We start from the raw sequence: 15,718 nt of genomic DNA, 5'->3' as shown, positions 1-15,718 counted from the left end.
AATTTCTATATGCAATTTGTTTGTAATTAATTACAAACAAACGAATGACTCACAAACCTTTCTAATTGCACTAGAAACGTCTACATACGAAATACAAACGATTGCATATAGAAATTATTTAAAAATACATTCAGTCGGCGTCAAGTATGAGGGAATTTTACTTACGACTACGACTTCTATTGTAGACCAGCCTTTAGGGTTTAAATCTCTATTGTAAACTGGGACTAATCCCCGATCTTCCCGCGAATCGTTCGAAAGGTTAGGTTCGATTTCGAAAAGCAGACGACGGGCTGATTCACGCGCATTTACATAACACGACATACGTTGCGTTGCATACACACAACGTATTGCGTACGAAGCACGTGTTCTCTCGCCGCCTTGCATCACTTTCAATCACTTTGCATCACGCGTCGCTCTCGGGAGAAGTGAAGGATCGAAAATCCTCGGCCAACAATCGCCGCGCCGATGATCGTGCGGGCGTTCTCCACGCCGAGGGATCCGCTGCGAGGTGTATCGAGGTAGTCTTTCGAGCAAAGCTCACTTTTCCGCCTTGTCAGCTCGATGACGACCCTCGAGATCGTCCTGTCAACCAACGTCGAGACGGGGCATAACGTGGCAAGGAGATGCCTCACAAGCAGGAGACCGCAACGAATCTCTCTAAGAGACATATCCTACTCACGTCGTTTATCGTAGGTGTCTCGTTACTCGTAACAGCGTTACACCGCTTTTCGGGGTTTCAAATTAATGTTCGTACAGCAAAACACCCCTTATAGTTTTAAGTCGGCTATCTTTCAATTAACGCGCCTTTCTTTGACATTTCTCTTTGAAAAGGTAATAATTTTTAACAGTTATCTCACCCGTTTTCTTAATGTCCTTTTGACCACGGTTTGTCGTGACCGGCTAATTACAGCTCGATATTTTAGTTTTAATCGTCATCATCAATCGCACGTTGATTGCTTACCGAGCGTAAACCTCGCCGATTAACTCCAGGCGAATTCCACCGTTGCAAATTGATTTTCCTAGCTCGGAGACAAATTGCGCTTTTTTATTTCCTTATTAAAAAAAAAAGACGTAAAATTTGTATGATTTTATTTAGAAAATAATCGCTATTTCACGTCAGTCAGGTGCTCTTGCAGGGATCGCTTGTGACGTGACACTTTTCCCACTGGACACCCTGAAAACGCGCTTGCAGAGCCAGCATGGGTTCCTCCAGTCCGGCGGTTTCAGGCAGCTGTACAAAGGTGTGGGTCCCGTCGTCCTAGGTTCAGCTCCGTCAGGTACAATTCACCACTGATAACAGTCGTATCGAGAGAGCACCCTGTCTCTAAGGTACGACAAATGTAATATCAGCCTGGTATTAACGAGAACGGTCTTGTTGCAGCTGCTATATTTTTCATCACTTACGAGGGAATAAAACAGTATTCGCAACCGTACATACCAGATCAGTATCACTCCATTGTGCACATGGTCGCAGCGTCGTCTTCCGAAATAGTGAGTGACTTGTTAACGGCATTCAACGATGAATACGGTCGAATAAATCCGAATATTTCAAACTTTTGCGTTAACATGCAAAGATAGTTATGTGTAAATTATATTTTACAAATTACGTATCGCCAAAAATGTGTTTTACAACAATATATTGAAACTTACTTGACGCATAGACTGCCTGTTCGGTTCGGGTGCCCGTTGAGGTGATCAAACAGAGGAAACAAGCGCTCTTGTCCGACGTGCATCGCCTGAGATTAAGAACGCTGTATCGCGGTTATGGGAGCACCGTCCTACGAGATCTACCGTTCGGCGTGATCCAAATGCCATTGTGGGAGTATTTCAAGCTTTGCTGGACGCGACGAGTTCAGCGGGAATGCACGCCCCTGGAGGGCGCCGCCTGTGGAGCCGCGTCAGGTAATAACTCAAAAACTCTCGTGCACGCAGTGAAATAATTTTAACAATTTTGAGACAATGCGAATCGTTGCTTATACCATTTTTCATTTCAGTTACTATATCGGCCGCTCTAACGACGCCGTTGGACGTTGCCAAGACTAGAATTATGTTGTCAAGCACTTCGGCGGAAACGGAAGAAGTTAAGATATCGACGATGTTGAAAGAGGTTTACAGAAACCATGGCATTAAAGGGTGAGAATTGTGTAAGAGCTTGTAATTCTCAATCGAAATCCATTCCCGACATTTCAACGGAATAACAAACCATTTCAGGTTGTTCGCTGGTTTCCTTCCGAGAGTGACCAGCTTCACTATTGGCGGATTCATATTTTTTGGCGTTTACGAACAGGCCAGAGAATTTTGTATAGCCTACTTTTCCTAGTTGCCGATAAATTTAGCGAAAAAATTATTAACTTTATGAATACATTCTAGTAATTGAGCTTTCTTACTCGGCAATGTCCTACTGGGATCAATTCCGAAAAGTAATTACTGGATAATAAAATTGCTAATAAAGTGAGTTTTTTTAATTTACTTATTACTAATATTTTACAAATGTAACAAAATTGAAGCTTGAAAGGATCGCGTTTGTATATTGTCAGCCTCGTAAGGAATTTTAAAGAAAATAAAACTGTTTCAAGTTCCTACTTAGATCGGTTTGTATAGAGTGATAAGTTATTTTTGTTATTTTGGATATAGTTGATTTGTTAGCTTTAATTAAAAGAATTACAGAAACATTTAAAGCATAACATCGATTTACATCGAGCACATTGAATAAAGTTTACATCTTTTAATTGACACTGTACGGTTTCTCTACATACGAAGAAATATACGTTTTCAAAAATTCGGCCGTTAATTTGTTAATATCCTTTGTATGATAGGGCCGTATTTTCTCGTCGTTTCCTGCATTCATAAAAAGACGACAGGCAGTATTTTTCCGGATGCAATTAACGCATACTGCACTTGATAGGAATGCGTTATATTATGAAGGCTTTTCTTCATTACCAATACGGTTTTTGATCCTTACGCTGCGAGAATCTTATTATACACTGTTTGATACTAACAGCCAGTCTGATCAGTGTTTTTTATTCAGTTTATTCAGTTTATTATAAAATTAAAATCAGTCAGGAATAATAGTTCTTGTTTGTATTCTAAATCGTTCCGCTGCCTTTACAGTTTCTTCCAAGGTTACGTGATCTCTGCCGGGACCACAAAACTTGCAGATTTTATTTTTCTCTGCTTTATTTTATATTTCTGCTTGAATCTCGTTATCCAAGATTCACTGGCACTGAATGTAAAACCATCGGATAAAAACGGAAAGGCTGCAGCCATTGCCCACTGCTGCAGCATTCTCGTTGTTACCTAGAAAAACCGAAGTATGGAAGCACGTTAATTAAGCTTCAATTTTTTAAATCGATTTCTACAAATATTTTGTATGATTTTACTTGCTTACGACACTTTCTTGCTTTTTTAAATCGTTCTAAAATCTCCGTTTCAATATGCTTCCATTTGTCGATATTTGTCCCTCTTCGTTCTACATCCTCTTTCCATTGTTTTAATAGACTTTTCTTTTTTAAAAGAGAGCAGCCACGTCTTTGCAATGTTTGTAAAGACCATTTCGGATGCGCTTCTGCTAGAGCAACTGTCTTCTCTTTATACGCTAACGAAATATAATTGTGCCTTCCTTCAAATTGCTCTACTACATAATCTGGATCATCGTTGCCAGGTACATCTTTGCGCTATCAGCAAAGAATTTATAATCGTGTCAACTTTACCAATTGCTAAAATAAAAGTAACAAAAATTTCGACGAAAAATTCAAAACATACCTCCTTATATTCTTTTTCGCTGTCAGTCTGCTCGATAATCGTAAGATCTTCGTCATTGAATGTCTTTTCGTCGTTTATTAAATGTTTTTGTTCTCCTAACATGCGCATGATTTCCTTAAAAATTTTGTCACCCATTGCAACGGAAGCGGACGATATTGCTCGAGATGGTGTATTTGTGAGCAGATTCGCGGATTCTAATAGATATTTACAATACGTAAGTGCATTTGTAAGATTGTTTTTCATCTCGTCGTATGTCTCTTCAACAGGGTCCATGTCTATTTTACAAAGGAATTCATCTAATTCAGATGGCTTCTCCACACTAGCGCCTGGCTCTTGCATTTTGCAATACTTTCTTCACTCCTCGCTAATATGAACACGTTATAAACGGCAGCCCCGTCATAAGCATGAAGCGTTCGTGAGAGTTCATAAGAGAAAGACGAGGAGGTGGATTGTGTATCTCTGAAACTTTACTTGTGAAAATGACAAAAGTGAGCGAATTCACAGGTTGAAATTATAAATATTTTAGTATTTAGATTGGTACTATGGTAAGTCGCCAGTGATAATTAAAGGAGGTAATGTTGAAGTTGACCAATCCGGCAAATTTATTTCTTAAACGTACAACGTACAAGGCAATCACTCTGTGGTAACTAACAATTGTACAAATTATGGCCACGATTTTCATTGGCAATCTCCCAAAATCTTACACAGTGAGAAACACAGGAGAAAAAGAGAGATTGCTGAAATGTTCTATATTAAGAAATTCGATGATTAACCTACAGAAAGACACCGATAACTTTAATCAACTCTGTCTAGTCTCCGTATGGTTATTTTTCATGACTATTTATGAACTTGAACACGTGTATCTCCACAGTCAGTCTTTGTTTAGGGACGAGGATCGAATGTCTTCGCAACGGGAAGACATTCGATCCTCGTCTCGTTAAGCGCTTGTCATTACACGACATGTTTAACTGTAAGTTTAAAGCACTTTCTAAACTCTGTAAATACCTTAATTGAAGTAATTATAATGTGATTCAGAGATCTGATGGCGTTCCAATCAAAATAGTCTGCTTGAAAAGGGCCAAAACCCATGGCCGAAACGTTGTACGTTTAAGAAATAAATTTGCCGGATTGGTCGACTTCAACATTACCTCCTTTATTTTAGTATTCACTCACTTTTGTAATTTTCGTTTCGAAAATCGACCCCCACGGATTATACGCTGTATCTATGAGCCAGTGAGATCAAGATCGGTAAACTCTTGGGCGAATTCTTAATCCGTTTGTGCGACGCCAGCGCTACGAGTGGCAAAATTTTTGATTCAATATTTTGCAATAATGGCCGCGTTCAGCAGACACAACTGTTGAATGAGCGCTCAGTATGATTGGTTAGTAATTTTAGATCCAGCCAATCATGTTAAGAAATTATTGAGCGCTCGCTCAACAGTTGCGTCTGCTGAACGCGGCCAATGGCTGCGTTCAGCAGACACAACTGTTGAGTGAGCGCTCAGTATGATTGGTTAATACTTTTAGATCCAGCCAATCATATTAAGAAATCACTGAGCGCTCACTCAACAGTTGTGTCTGCTGAACGCGGCCATTGTCGGTCTATGTTTGGTGACGTAATCAAGCCTAGCTCGGTCTCCTTGGGTGCTTTCGCGACGTAGGTCAAAATGATCCGGATCAAAATGATCCGTGCTATGATTGGTCAAATCTGGAATTTCATTGAATAAAATTTCAATGTGATGCTACGAAATTTCAGATTTGACCAATCATAGCACGGATCATTTTGATCCGGATCATTTTGATCTACGTCGCGAAAGCACCCCTTGTACAGACTCCATGAATAAAGCCTTGTGTCCACGTTCCAAGAACTGTGTCCAAGTTCTAGTTCCAAGAAATGTGCATCCAATCAACCTGTATTTTTTATGGAAAAACTGCAAGTTGATTGGCTACGCATTTCTTGGATCGTGGACACAAGGCTTAATACCATAAGTATAACTATGCCCACTCTGTCATTTCAAGATAATTTCAAGATCAAAATTATCCGGATTAAAATGACCTTGTGCTACGATTGGTCAAATCTGAAATTTCCTAGCGTCACATTGAAATTTTATTCAATGAAATTGTAGATTTGACCAATCCTAGCATAAGATGATTTTAATCTGGATAATTTTGATGTTCTCGCGAGAGCAGGGGCTCGATTCTTGAATTTATTCGAAGGAGAAGCGTATGCGAAAATTCTGCTCTTACAGAAAAGTTGAAAGTCGATTGGTTAAAGCCATGCGAATAGCCAATCGACTTTTAACTTTTCTGTCAGAGCAGAATTTTCGTATACGTTTCTTCTTCGAATGAATTCAAGAATCGAGGCCCAGAACCAGCTATCACGGTCTAAAGTTTGTACATACATGTTTTCACATGGGTGAGGTAGGAAACGCGCAGTCTATCGTTACTCTATGTCTATGGTTGCGCCGCTCTTCCCCCTCCTTTCGGTAGGGAAATTCGATTAGTTCGGGACGCATGGCGCGCGTCAGCTTCTCGCCGTGCCAACAGCGGCCAAGTTCACGTCGTTTGACCGGTCGCTCGCACATGGCGGCCATGTTTTAGGACGCGTTTACTAACCGCGCGGTGCATCTCGCAGAATCGAGTTAATTATTCTTCAACATTCGGCTCGAATAGCTGCACTTGCAAAGCGGACGTCGCGATACCCGCAGGAATCATCGCGCGCCGGTCGGCCAAATCCCGCCGTGCATAATTGATTATCGCGCGCAACTGTCGTGCACAGTCGATACGCGATTTTTCGCCGCGATGGACGTGCGCCCAGTGCACCCACAGCCAACTTCAGAGGCGTGTCATGTTTGCGCTCGGCGCGTTGCTTCGTGATCGGGATTTTCGCGTTTCATCGTCGGGAATCTATGAAAAATGCTGTCTCTAGGTCCGAAAAAGGACGGCGGGCCCAACGCCAAGTTCTTCGAGGCGCCGGAGATTCTCACGCAACTCGATGGCGTCAAGCAGTGGCTTCTCAAGAACTGCAAGAAGGTACGCTCGCTCGTACGAACATGGATACCACCCGGCGTCGTAAACCCGTCGCGGTGCCTGCGTGCGGGCCTCGCTTTTACTCTCGCGGCCCGCGCTACCGTGTCGCCGATCGCGATTTTTTCACGCCGGTCGTCGGCGCCTCTTGGAAATTGCATTTCTCCGCAGCGAAAAGTTTCGCGAATCTCCCCGTAATACGGGTGGATCTTGTAGCGCTGACGCGGACGCTAAGAATCGGCTCGATGACTCTACATTATCGTGGCATTTGTTAACTATTTATTTATCACACATATACTCGTGTATGTATATGTATGTGCATATGTACAGTGAAAGCATAAAATTTATATTATATATGCTTGTTTTTATTATTACATAATTACCTAATTTTGTGCTTTTGCTGTAATATATATATGTATTTTTTTACATATACATGTATGTAATAATAAGTGAAAAATTGACAAGGAAAATGTGATCGTGATTAAAAAGCGAGAGTAGTATTTGCATATAAACTCGTAGTAACTTTTTGTACTACGTTGTGCAAGTATATTCATAATTTTCTTGTGACTATAGTATGTACAAACGGATCCGCCCACTAACAAGAGCTTAGCCACGTTGCTGGTGCAGCTTCTGCAGTTTCAGGAGGACAATCTCGGGAAAAATGTAACAAAGCCATCTATGACTAGACTTCCAGTACGTAAAATATATGTGTTTTATGCAAGCGGCAGAAGTGATGTCGGTGTAGCTCGTATCAATTATTTACGCGTTCAATTCTTACAGATGAAATGCTTCCTGGATTTCAAGCCTGGAGGTGGCGTGTGCCACATACTAGCTACTGCTTATCGTTTCAAACAGGAGCAAGGATGGCGGCGCTTCGATTTTCCTGGTGGAAAAGTAATTGTTTAATGCTTCTTTCAAGTGTACCTTTTGCAGATAGAAGATATCTTTATATAATATTGATACATTAATATCTTCTTCTGTAAAGCCTTGTGTCCACGATTCGGGAGAACTGTGTCCAAGTTCTAGTTTCGAGAAATGTATAGCCAATCAATTTGCAGCTCTTTCGTAAAAGACGCAAGTTGATTAGCTACCCATTCCTCGAAAACTAGAACCTGGACACAAGTCTTAAGAATCGCACAAGTGTGGAACTTGTCACTGATTAGCGAATCGCTGGTCATTACAGTCGGGATCCCGTATGGATCGTACGGTGGATATGCTGATGGCGGCGGAACGTGCTTTAATACAGAACAGATGTATAACTGTACCAAGTATTTTCGTGAGACCGGATGTTGACAAGAACACAGCTGCGAAAGTAAAAGATGTGATTAGAAAGCATCAGGGGACTGTCGTTGAAAACGAGGCGGATGCTACGCACATCATCTACCCTCCAGTAGATCCGATGGAAGAGGAATACGCGCGGCCGTGTATGAGACGCGAGCGGTCGGTTCTGATTCATTGGTACTACTTTCCAGACAGTTACGATTCTTGGTTGACACTGGACCTTCCATGGGACTATCCCGAGGGAAATTATGCGAACACAAATTCAAGGTGCTTAGACGTTTAATAATTTTTTTAAATGTAAATTAAGCTAATTAACTGGTGAAAATCGTTTACTGAAAAATTGACAGTCAATTGAAATTAGTTGAGACTATTGGTATCAGTATATGTTGGAAGCGCGTTGTTGACAAAATATTTACCTCTACTTATGTATTTAAATCGTATGAAAGTGTTAAGTATAAATCAATATGTCAAATACATTCTATAATTATTCTTTAGATCGATGTATAAAGTATCGGCTACATGGGCGTTAGACTTAGAACAATACAACGAGTGGATGAACGAAGAAGATTACGAGGTCGACGATAACGGTCAGAAAAGAATACACAAATACAGGCTCTCGGTGGAAGATTTGATGGCGCAGCCATCCCATCCGCCACCCGCGAAGAAACCCAAGAGGAAACGATCGCCCAGCCCACCTCCGAAGCTCGGCAAGCGTAAGAGGTGCGTGCGGTTTCGATAGCAAACGATAACAAGCTGAAACGAGACTTCGCTCACCGCCAATTTCGTACGTTGCCGTTTTTAGTAGCAGAGCACCGTCGGGTATCCAGAGCGCTTCTTCCGCGTCGTCGGCAACGGCTCCGAAGAAATCACGCGGCGGCGAGGAGGAGGAAGATCTGACTCAGGGAATGGAGGACCCGCCCGCTGAACCCCGTATTGTCGAGGTGGTCGCTACGCCCACGAATCCACCGGTCGCAGGTCAGGGTAATGCGACAACGGGCAACTCCACATTGACGACTACCGGTAGCAAGAAACAAGACAGCGAGCTTCAGCCTCTGAAATCTGGCAATTTGACCGATCTGGATGAACAGATGGAAGGCAAGAAAATTTAGATCATAATGCGATACATATTGACGACATCAGATCAATAGTTGAAAACGTTTTCAAATTATATGTTATAGCGAATTTGGTTGCTTGCACTAGTGCACACTAGGACTTTGTTTACAATCAATTCTTATATTTAACTTTGTCTTAAAATTACATGTTTAAAAAGTCTTTAATTAAAAAAAAAGTGATCCGCACGTATGTTGTACAAATCATTTTACTGGCTAAGAAATATTAAGAAATATGTAAGACGATCTTTTAATGTAAGGATTGACTGTAAACAAGCCTTAATGTGCACTCAGTTCGTACCAGCGCAAGCAACCAAATTCGCTATTAATTTAATGAACCCTGAATTAAAAACTATCGATATCACGTAGGAGACAAAGGAAGCTCTCAAGGTGGGCAGGATAGAGAAGAAAGAGATACTAGTAAAGAAAGGGGTGAGGGTGGCAAGGGCGACGAACCGGAGGACAATGTGACGGAGCAAACACATCATATCGTTGTTCCCAGCTACTCCGCCTGGTTTGATTACAATTCGATTCACACCATAGAGAAGCGGGCTTTATCGGAATTCTTCAACGGTAAAAATAAATCCAAGACGCCAGAGATCTATCTTGCGTATCGAAACTTTATGATCGACACCTATCGATTAAATCCAACGGAATATATTACATCAACCGCCTGCAGGTAATGTTTTATTAATTGATGTATGCATGTAAAATTGTTATATATTTATCATTGAATACAAGTGAAAAAGACGATTTCGCTCCACATGAAATTTTTACATACGAACTTCAACAGGCGGAATTTAGCCGGGGATGTATGTGCGATTATGCGCGTACACGCATTTTTGGAACAATGGGGACTCATCAACTATCAAGTAGACGCAGAGTCCAGACCGACGCCAATGGGACCTCCACCGACATCGCACTTCCATGTTCTATCGGACACGCCATCCGGTTTGGCACCAGTTAATCCGAATCCGCCGAAGACACCGCAGCCCTCCGCCGCAAAGATGTTGCTCGACTTGGAGAAGAAGCCGGTGACGGTGCCGGGTGTCCTGGGCCCGGAGGAAAAGGCCTCGGCGGGCGCGATGGCAAACTTCGGTCTGAAAATCGACCAGTACTCGAAAAAACCGGCGGTCCTGAAGAACAAACAAGCGGCAGGTGCCACGCGCGACTGGACGGAACAAGAGACGCTTCTGCTGTTGGAAGGATTAGAATTGCACAAGGACGATTGGAACAAAGTATGCGAACACGTGGGCTCGAGAACGCAGGACGAGTGTATCTTGCATTTCTTACGTTTACCTATAGAGGATCCGTATCTGGAAGAAGGCGGGCCCGAAGGCTTGGGCCCATTGGCTTACCAGCCAATACCGTTCTCAAAAGCCGGTAATCCTGTTATGAGTACGGTCGCCTTTCTTGCTTCGGTTGTGGATCCTAGAGTAGCCGCGAGCGCTGCAAAGGCAGCTATGGAAGAGTTTGCTGCGATAAAGGATCAAGTACCAGCTGCATTGATGGATCAGCATTTAAGAAACGTTCAAGCTAGCGCTAATTCAGATGGTAATTCTTGTAACTGTATATTACAATTTCGGAGCTAATGCGCTCTGGTGAGACAATACATGTGACGAATGCACACCAAAACAATTATTTTTTTTACAGGTAAATTTGATCCAGCAGCAGGGTTGGCACAATCGGGCATCGCTGGCACAGGACCACCCGAACCGCCTGACGATACAGCGGCTTCTACCGCGACAACGACTCCGTCTGTACCGGCGGGTGCGGCTAGCTCTCCTCACAGCGCCACAGCGCCGACTCCCGAAGCGAAGAAAGAGGAACAAGATAAAGCTAAAGATGCTATGGAGGTCGAACCATCTCAGGTAGAAGTTACGAAGAAAGAGGACGAGTCGAAAGAAGGCGAAGAAGATGCAAAGTCCACCACTGATCCAGAGGCTGCTGAAGCCAAAGAGAAGAAGGACAAGGTAAATATCACAATTATGTGAATTGATTCGCACGCGTTATAAAAGAGAGTATCAAAATATTTAAACAATTGGTACTGTCCAATACTATAGGTTTAAGCTTAATTTTTTTTCGCAGGTGGTAAGGGACGCTCAGCTTCAATCCGCGGCGGCAGCAGCGCTAGCGGCTGCAGCTGTTAAAGCCAAGCATTTAGCAGCTGTGGAGGAACGCAAGATCAAGTCATTGGTTGCGTTACTAGTCGAAACGCAGATGAAGAAATTAGAGATTAAGTTGCGCCACTTCGAGGAGCTGGAAACTACGATGGAGCGTGAACGCGAAGGTCTCGAGTATCAGCGGCAACAGCTCATCACCGAGCGGCAGCAGTTTCACCTTGAACAATTAAAGGCAGCCGAGTTTAGGGCACGACAGCAAGCCCACCAGCGATTGGCTCAGGAACAGCAGCAACAGCAGCAGCAGCAACAACAACAGCAGCAGCAGCAGCAGCAGCAACAACAACAGAATCAACAACATCCACCCTGGCAACCGCCTGGTGCGCAGCAACAGCAGCAACAACCGCCAAGTCCGCAGGCTCAAGTGCAACAGCAGCCGCCACCGCACACGCCACCGCAGCAGACATAACTCTTTCGTGAGTTTGAATCTTTAAATAATTAAATAGTTGGTCAAGTCAAATTTTTACAGATTATACGACACATTAACGTTTCTCCAGTCCTCCAGTCCTTCTCCGTTTTGATTCGATGATGATTATCTGCTTCGAAGTCGCTTCCACGATCAAGTATACAAAATAATTTCACATCGTTTTGAGGCACTCCGTATCTCGAGGAAGAAATAAATGTAGTTTGTAAATGTTTCACGGTACTTTTGATTTCTATTACATATGGACGCACGTGTTAAATCGTGGGAAGAAACTATCTTTCTTCATACATCACGTACGTAAAACAGAAAAGGGGAGATTTCTCGTGGAACAAATTGTGTATCGCTCTTTTTCAATGAGTTAAGAATTATAAAAGACGTACACATTTGCTATACATTATACGTATTATTACATATAATATTGTTGTCAAATAATGTGACATTTGATCTACAGAGCCTCGTTGTCTATCAATTCCAGCACTAAGTCAGTCATGAGTCGGGCGCACTCGGCGCCTCCGGGTGGCGGTGCTCCTGCGGTACTATGTTTCTCCTCGCTAGTTTCCGTGCTACTTGTTTCGTACAGATTCGGTGCTTCGTGACTGGCGCACGTGCTAATCGGTAGAATGTCCAATGCTAATCCCAATCCGAATCGTCCGCATCTCCGCATCTCTTCCTTTAATCTATAATTGTTGAATAGACGATAATATCAAAGAGGTGATCAAGCCGTCCTAAGTCTATGTTTTTCGACTCGGAACGTGGCAAAACTGTACATAATATATTTATCGATTTTATAGAAATATGGAAATAAGACCATTTGCACAAATAAACTCTTTGATTAAACGATAAATTGCATAAAGTACAAATAGTAAATATATTATAGTTCTGTCGCACGTCTGAATCTCGGCATTTTACTTACAATTCCCACATAACAGCTGGATCTTTCGGCGGCTGTTCCGGATTGAGAATGCACAAGGAGGACATCAGATGGGAATGATAGTGCTGGAGAAGCTGTGTCATGTAAGCCCGCCTAACAACACCACTCGTGCAGCAGTATAGCAAGTTCGCAAGATCAAGAGCGAGTGAACCGACCCGCGTCAGTTGAAAATCAACTAGATAAACGGCCTGCAGAAGCACAGTATTAAAAAAAATCAAGTCTAGGAGGTTTCGCAGTGAGACGCATCTCACATTCGTGCCAGCCGACATTGTCGGTCTCGAATGTGATTTATAGATCACAACGCGGGGTAAATATTCTTGCATGGTAACTGTCTTTTTTTATGAAGTGATTATCTGAAATTTTTTATCCAGCATGGATGAAAAAGTAAATGGTTGAAAGAGTGTGAGAGAGAGAGAGAGAGAGAGAGAGAGAAAGAGAGAGTCGAGTACGAGTGTGTAAAATGTACATTATATTTCTTTTTCTGAAACTTTTTCCAACTTTCGGATATATTACCTAATTTTTAAGTTATAATTTTTTCTGAAAGTCGACAATGGCGGAGTTAATTAGATGTAATTATACATAATGCAAGAATTTTTGCGACCGGCTACACGGGTCTGGGTGTGATCACTCTCGTTAAACCGGAATCTTTGTAATAAGATCGCAAATGGAAGAAAAAACATTTGAATCGTATAAGAATCTTATAAATTTATATAATAAAAGTATATGGAACAACAAAAGTGGTTTCTCGTTTCGTCATCTCGCGTAAAGGATTTGAAAAAAAAAAGCCAACAAAGGGAGGTGATTACCGTTATCGACGGTAATCATCTTCTATTGGACATATGCGACCTTTTTATTGTAGATATTATCAGACATGCAATGTGTATTGCGCTTTTCTAATTTACTTTTCTTACAAAATAAAAGATTCACCTCTGTATCTGAGCTTGGTTCATCCTGAAAGAGGAAATTGTTGGTCCAACAGTCACCGTGACAAAACACGGAGAGGGGTCCTTGCGCGGAGACGAGCTCGCTCATAGTGCGGAAAAACACGTCTTCGTTTAGGAAAGCTTGCAACTTGGTCATTACCTCCTGCCTTCTGTGGTCCATGTTCGAGGGAAGTGCTTCGGACACCATCGTGATGGCGTTATTCGCGGCCACGCGGTAATACTGACGATACCAATCTTCGTTATCCCGTCGAAATAACGTTTCTTGTATACCGTGATCATGTTCCGGATTTTTCAAATTCGCAAACTCCTCCGGCCTTTAAAGAATCAACATCCTCTTGCATCAAGAGCAGAATACGAGTATAGCAAAACTTATTATGTAAAAAACGAAATTCCTGTTTAGTAATATTTTTAATTACAGCGAACTATCTCCAGGAGTTGCCCAGAATAACTCATCATTTTTCTACAATTATGACTAAAAACTAGACATACTTACTTGGAGTCCTTCAACGTCAAGCTAAGTGCGTGAAAACCCGCTAGAGCCTTCAGCACGTACTCCAGATTCTCCACTTCTAATCCTTTCCGTCTATCTGCCATCTTAAAGCCTCTCTGTCTTAAATCTTCCATGGCAATAAGATCGGCTCTAGCGGCGTATATCTTGGGTACCCCGCTGAACACTTTTCTACCGTTCGATTGCAGCCTGTTCAGCGCGGGCCACACATGCTTATAAAACACGACTTCGTTTCTGAACAGTAACTCGCTCTTAAATGCCTCGCGATGTTTCTTGGATTCCGGCAGTATCTTGTAAATGATGGCACACTCGTAATTAATGTGTTCCTCGTTTTTCAACAGCTTGCGTCCTTTTGCCCGGACCCGGTACAACATTGAGGTATAATTATCTCCTCTTCCCGATCCTGGTTCCTCTTCTAGACTGTCAATCTCCACGTCGGGCTCATCCTCAATAATTAATTCACGGATATCGTCGAGCATAAGTTTATTACTACCATCGCCGCTGCTATCCATCATCTTGACAGATCTGCCGGAAGCTTCAATCGTTTTAGGACGATGATATCTTCTCGATTTTTCCGGATGGAGCCGACTTTAACATCCTATACTTGACGGTAGATCGAAGAGTTGTGCCGACTGACGCAGGAAATGGGTATTTGAGCGGCTAGAGCGGTTGGAGGGTTGCTACCTCCCACTGTTTCCGACTTAATTCATTAATGATTTACGCCCCCCCCAGCTCTAAGAGACAAGGACATTGATACATGTTAATCATACGCCTCATCGTTTAGATTCACCGCTTTGAGTCTTGAAAACCTGGCGCGGGTTCGTCGCGCGGTGTATGAAATAATGATAAACAAGTAAATGGACTCTCGAAATTAAAAATTACAATGGATTTAGGCTATAAGAGTCAAACGCGGTTATTAGTGCGTGTCAATATAATTATTAATATACAATTCTTGATTACAAATTCCGGACGTTTCGGTTAAACGTTTTAATCATCTTCATCGACGAGTTCGCTAAGGTGTGCTCCATTGTAGACCGAGAGAATTGGACACAAATCAGACACAATTTGTCTACAATGGAGTACACCTTAGCGAACTCATCATTGAAGATGGTTAAAACTTTTAACCAAAACGTCCGGAACTTGTAATCAAGAATTTTATTTTAATAATTACATTGACACGCCTTATAACCGCATTTAACTCTCATAGCCTAAATCCTTTATGATTTTGAAATAATGATAATGGAGAGCTTTGTTTCGTTGGCACGTTATAGGTTTGTACACACAGTGGAAGAATATCTAATACTTAAAATCCATATACTTAAAAAAATTTCTACATTTACTTGTATTAAATACAAATGTATTCATTGTATTAAAAACAGCAATAATTGTGTGAAAAACGTCATTGTCACATTTTTATATCTTGATAAGATATTTATATTACAATAGCATTATATTTTATGTTCCTTGTTCCTTACGAGCAACAGAATGACCCACACTCGATTGAATCGACTAGACCAAACAGCTTGTTAGGAGCATGGTTTTAATCGAGTCT

The 15,718-nt window shown here is 42.0% G+C and overlaps 4 protein-coding genes across 5 annotated transcripts; 2 read left to right on the top strand and 2 right to left on the bottom strand.

The window, feature by feature from the left end:
* The first annotated feature begins 436 nt into the window (after window positions 1–436).
* LOC105563887 (S-adenosylmethionine mitochondrial carrier protein-like) lies at window positions 437–2,586 on the top strand. The gene is made up of 6 exons (XM_012015851.1): window positions 437–689; window positions 1,121–1,277; window positions 1,382–1,491; window positions 1,662–1,902; window positions 1,995–2,133; window positions 2,212–2,586. The coding sequence occupies exons 1-6, from the start codon at window positions 624–626 to the stop codon at window positions 2,318–2,320; spliced, it is 822 nt and encodes a 273-aa protein (XP_011871241.1). The 5' UTR covers window positions 437–623; the 3' UTR covers window positions 2,321–2,586.
* Window positions 2,587–3,009: 423 nt separating this feature from the next.
* Window positions 3,010–5,226, bottom strand: LOC105563886. Of its 2 annotated transcripts, none has more exons than XM_012015849.1 (4): window positions 4,911–5,226; window positions 3,763–4,227; window positions 3,381–3,674; window positions 3,010–3,297 (listed from the first exon to the last, which is right to left on the bottom strand). In XM_012015849.1, the coding sequence occupies exons 2-4, from the start codon at window positions 4,099–4,101 to the stop codon at window positions 3,124–3,126; spliced, it is 807 nt and encodes a 268-aa protein (XP_011871239.1). In that variant the 5' UTR covers window positions 4,102–4,227; window positions 4,911–5,226; the 3' UTR covers window positions 3,010–3,123. The 2 variants fall into 2 exon arrangements, with proteins under 2 accessions (XP_011871239.1, XP_011871240.1); XM_012015850.1 differs by having other exon boundaries at window positions 3,226–3,297; window positions 3,385–3,674; window positions 4,936–5,226.
* Window positions 5,227–6,127: 901 nt separating this feature from the next.
* Window positions 6,128–12,793, top strand: LOC105563884 (SWI/SNF complex subunit SMARCC2). Its single transcript, XM_012015847.1, has 11 exons — window positions 6,128–6,795; window positions 7,363–7,482; window positions 7,570–7,683; window positions 7,973–8,337; window positions 8,566–8,790; window positions 8,873–9,165; window positions 9,549–9,858; window positions 9,973–10,733; window positions 10,833–11,152; window positions 11,268–11,775; window positions 12,713–12,793. Exons 1-10 carry the CDS (start codon window positions 6,679–6,681, stop codon window positions 11,766–11,768), a joined length of 3,126 nt encoding a protein of 1,041 aa, XP_011871237.1. The 5' UTR covers window positions 6,128–6,678; the 3' UTR covers window positions 11,769–11,775; window positions 12,713–12,793.
* LOC105563885 lies at window positions 11,990–14,834 on the bottom strand. The gene is made up of 4 exons (XM_012015848.1): window positions 14,152–14,834; window positions 13,642–13,972; window positions 12,697–12,902; window positions 11,990–12,460 (listed from the first exon to the last, which is right to left on the bottom strand). Exons 1-4 carry the CDS (start codon window positions 14,679–14,681, stop codon window positions 12,229–12,231), a joined length of 1,299 nt encoding a protein of 432 aa, XP_011871238.1. The 5' UTR covers window positions 14,682–14,834; the 3' UTR covers window positions 11,990–12,228.
* Between the last annotated feature and the right edge of the window lie 884 nt (window positions 14,835–15,718).

Source organism: Vollenhovia emeryi, unplaced genomic scaffold (assembly GCF_000949405.1).
Source record: "Vollenhovia emeryi isolate VEMERY1.0 unplaced genomic scaffold, V.emery_V1.0 DF939170.1, whole genome shotgun sequence".
In the NCBI taxonomy this organism is placed as follows: domain Eukaryota; kingdom Metazoa; phylum Arthropoda; class Insecta; order Hymenoptera; family Formicidae; genus Vollenhovia; species Vollenhovia emeryi.
Note: the sequence above shows the minus strand (reverse complement) of the source record. Positions and strands in the feature narration are given on the sequence as shown.

What these genes read in the sequence shown, in the direction of transcription:
- LOC105563887 (XM_012015851.1), top strand. Translation starts at nt 624, where the DNA reads ATGCCTCACAAGCAGGAGACCGCAACGAATCTCTCTAAGAGACATATC. An exon ending in CCTAGGTTCAGCTCCGTCAG is followed by an intron (nt 1,278 to 1,381) that starts GTACAATTCACC and finishes GTCTTGTTGCAG; the next exon opens with CTGCTATATTTTTCATCACT. An exon ending in CAGCGTCGTCTTCCGAAATA is followed by an intron (nt 1,492 to 1,661) that starts GTGAGTGACTTG and finishes CTTGACGCATAG; the next exon opens with ACTGCCTGTTCGGTTCGGGT.
- LOC105563886 (XM_012015849.1), bottom strand. Translation starts at nt 4,101, where the DNA reads ATGCAAGAGCCAGGCGCTAGTGTGGAGAAGCCATCTGAATTAGATGAA. An exon ending in GCGAAAAAGAATATAAGGAG is followed by an intron (nt 3,675 to 3,762) that starts GTATGTTTTGAA and finishes CTTTGCTGATAG; the next exon opens with CGCAAAGATGTACCTGGCAA. An exon ending in CAAGAAAGTGTCGTAAGCAA is followed by an intron (nt 3,298 to 3,380) that starts GTAAAATCATAC and finishes CGGTTTTTCTAG; the next exon opens with GTAACAACGAGAATGCTGCA.
- LOC105563884 (XM_012015847.1), top strand. Translation starts at nt 6,679, where the DNA reads ATGCTGTCTCTAGGTCCGAAAAAGGACGGCGGGCCCAACGCCAAGTTC. An exon ending in TATGCGAACACAAATTCAAG is followed by an intron (nt 8,338 to 8,565) that starts GTGCTTAGACGT and finishes ATTATTCTTTAG; the next exon opens with ATCGATGTATAAAGTATCGG. An exon ending in AGCTAGCGCTAATTCAGATG is followed by an intron (nt 10,734 to 10,832) that starts GTAATTCTTGTA and finishes TTTTTTTTACAG; the next exon opens with GTAAATTTGATCCAGCAGCA.
- LOC105563885 (XM_012015848.1), bottom strand. Translation starts at nt 14,681, where the DNA reads ATGATGGATAGCAGCGGCGATGGTAGTAATAAACTTATGCTCGACGAT. An exon ending in TTGACGTTGAAGGACTCCAA is followed by an intron (nt 13,973 to 14,151) that starts GTAAGTATGTCT and finishes GATTCTTTAAAG; the next exon opens with GCCGGAGGAGTTTGCGAATT. An exon ending in CCAGCTGTTATGTGGGAATT is followed by an intron (nt 12,461 to 12,696) that starts GTAAGTAAAATG and finishes CAACAATTATAG; the next exon opens with ATTAAAGGAAGAGATGCGGA.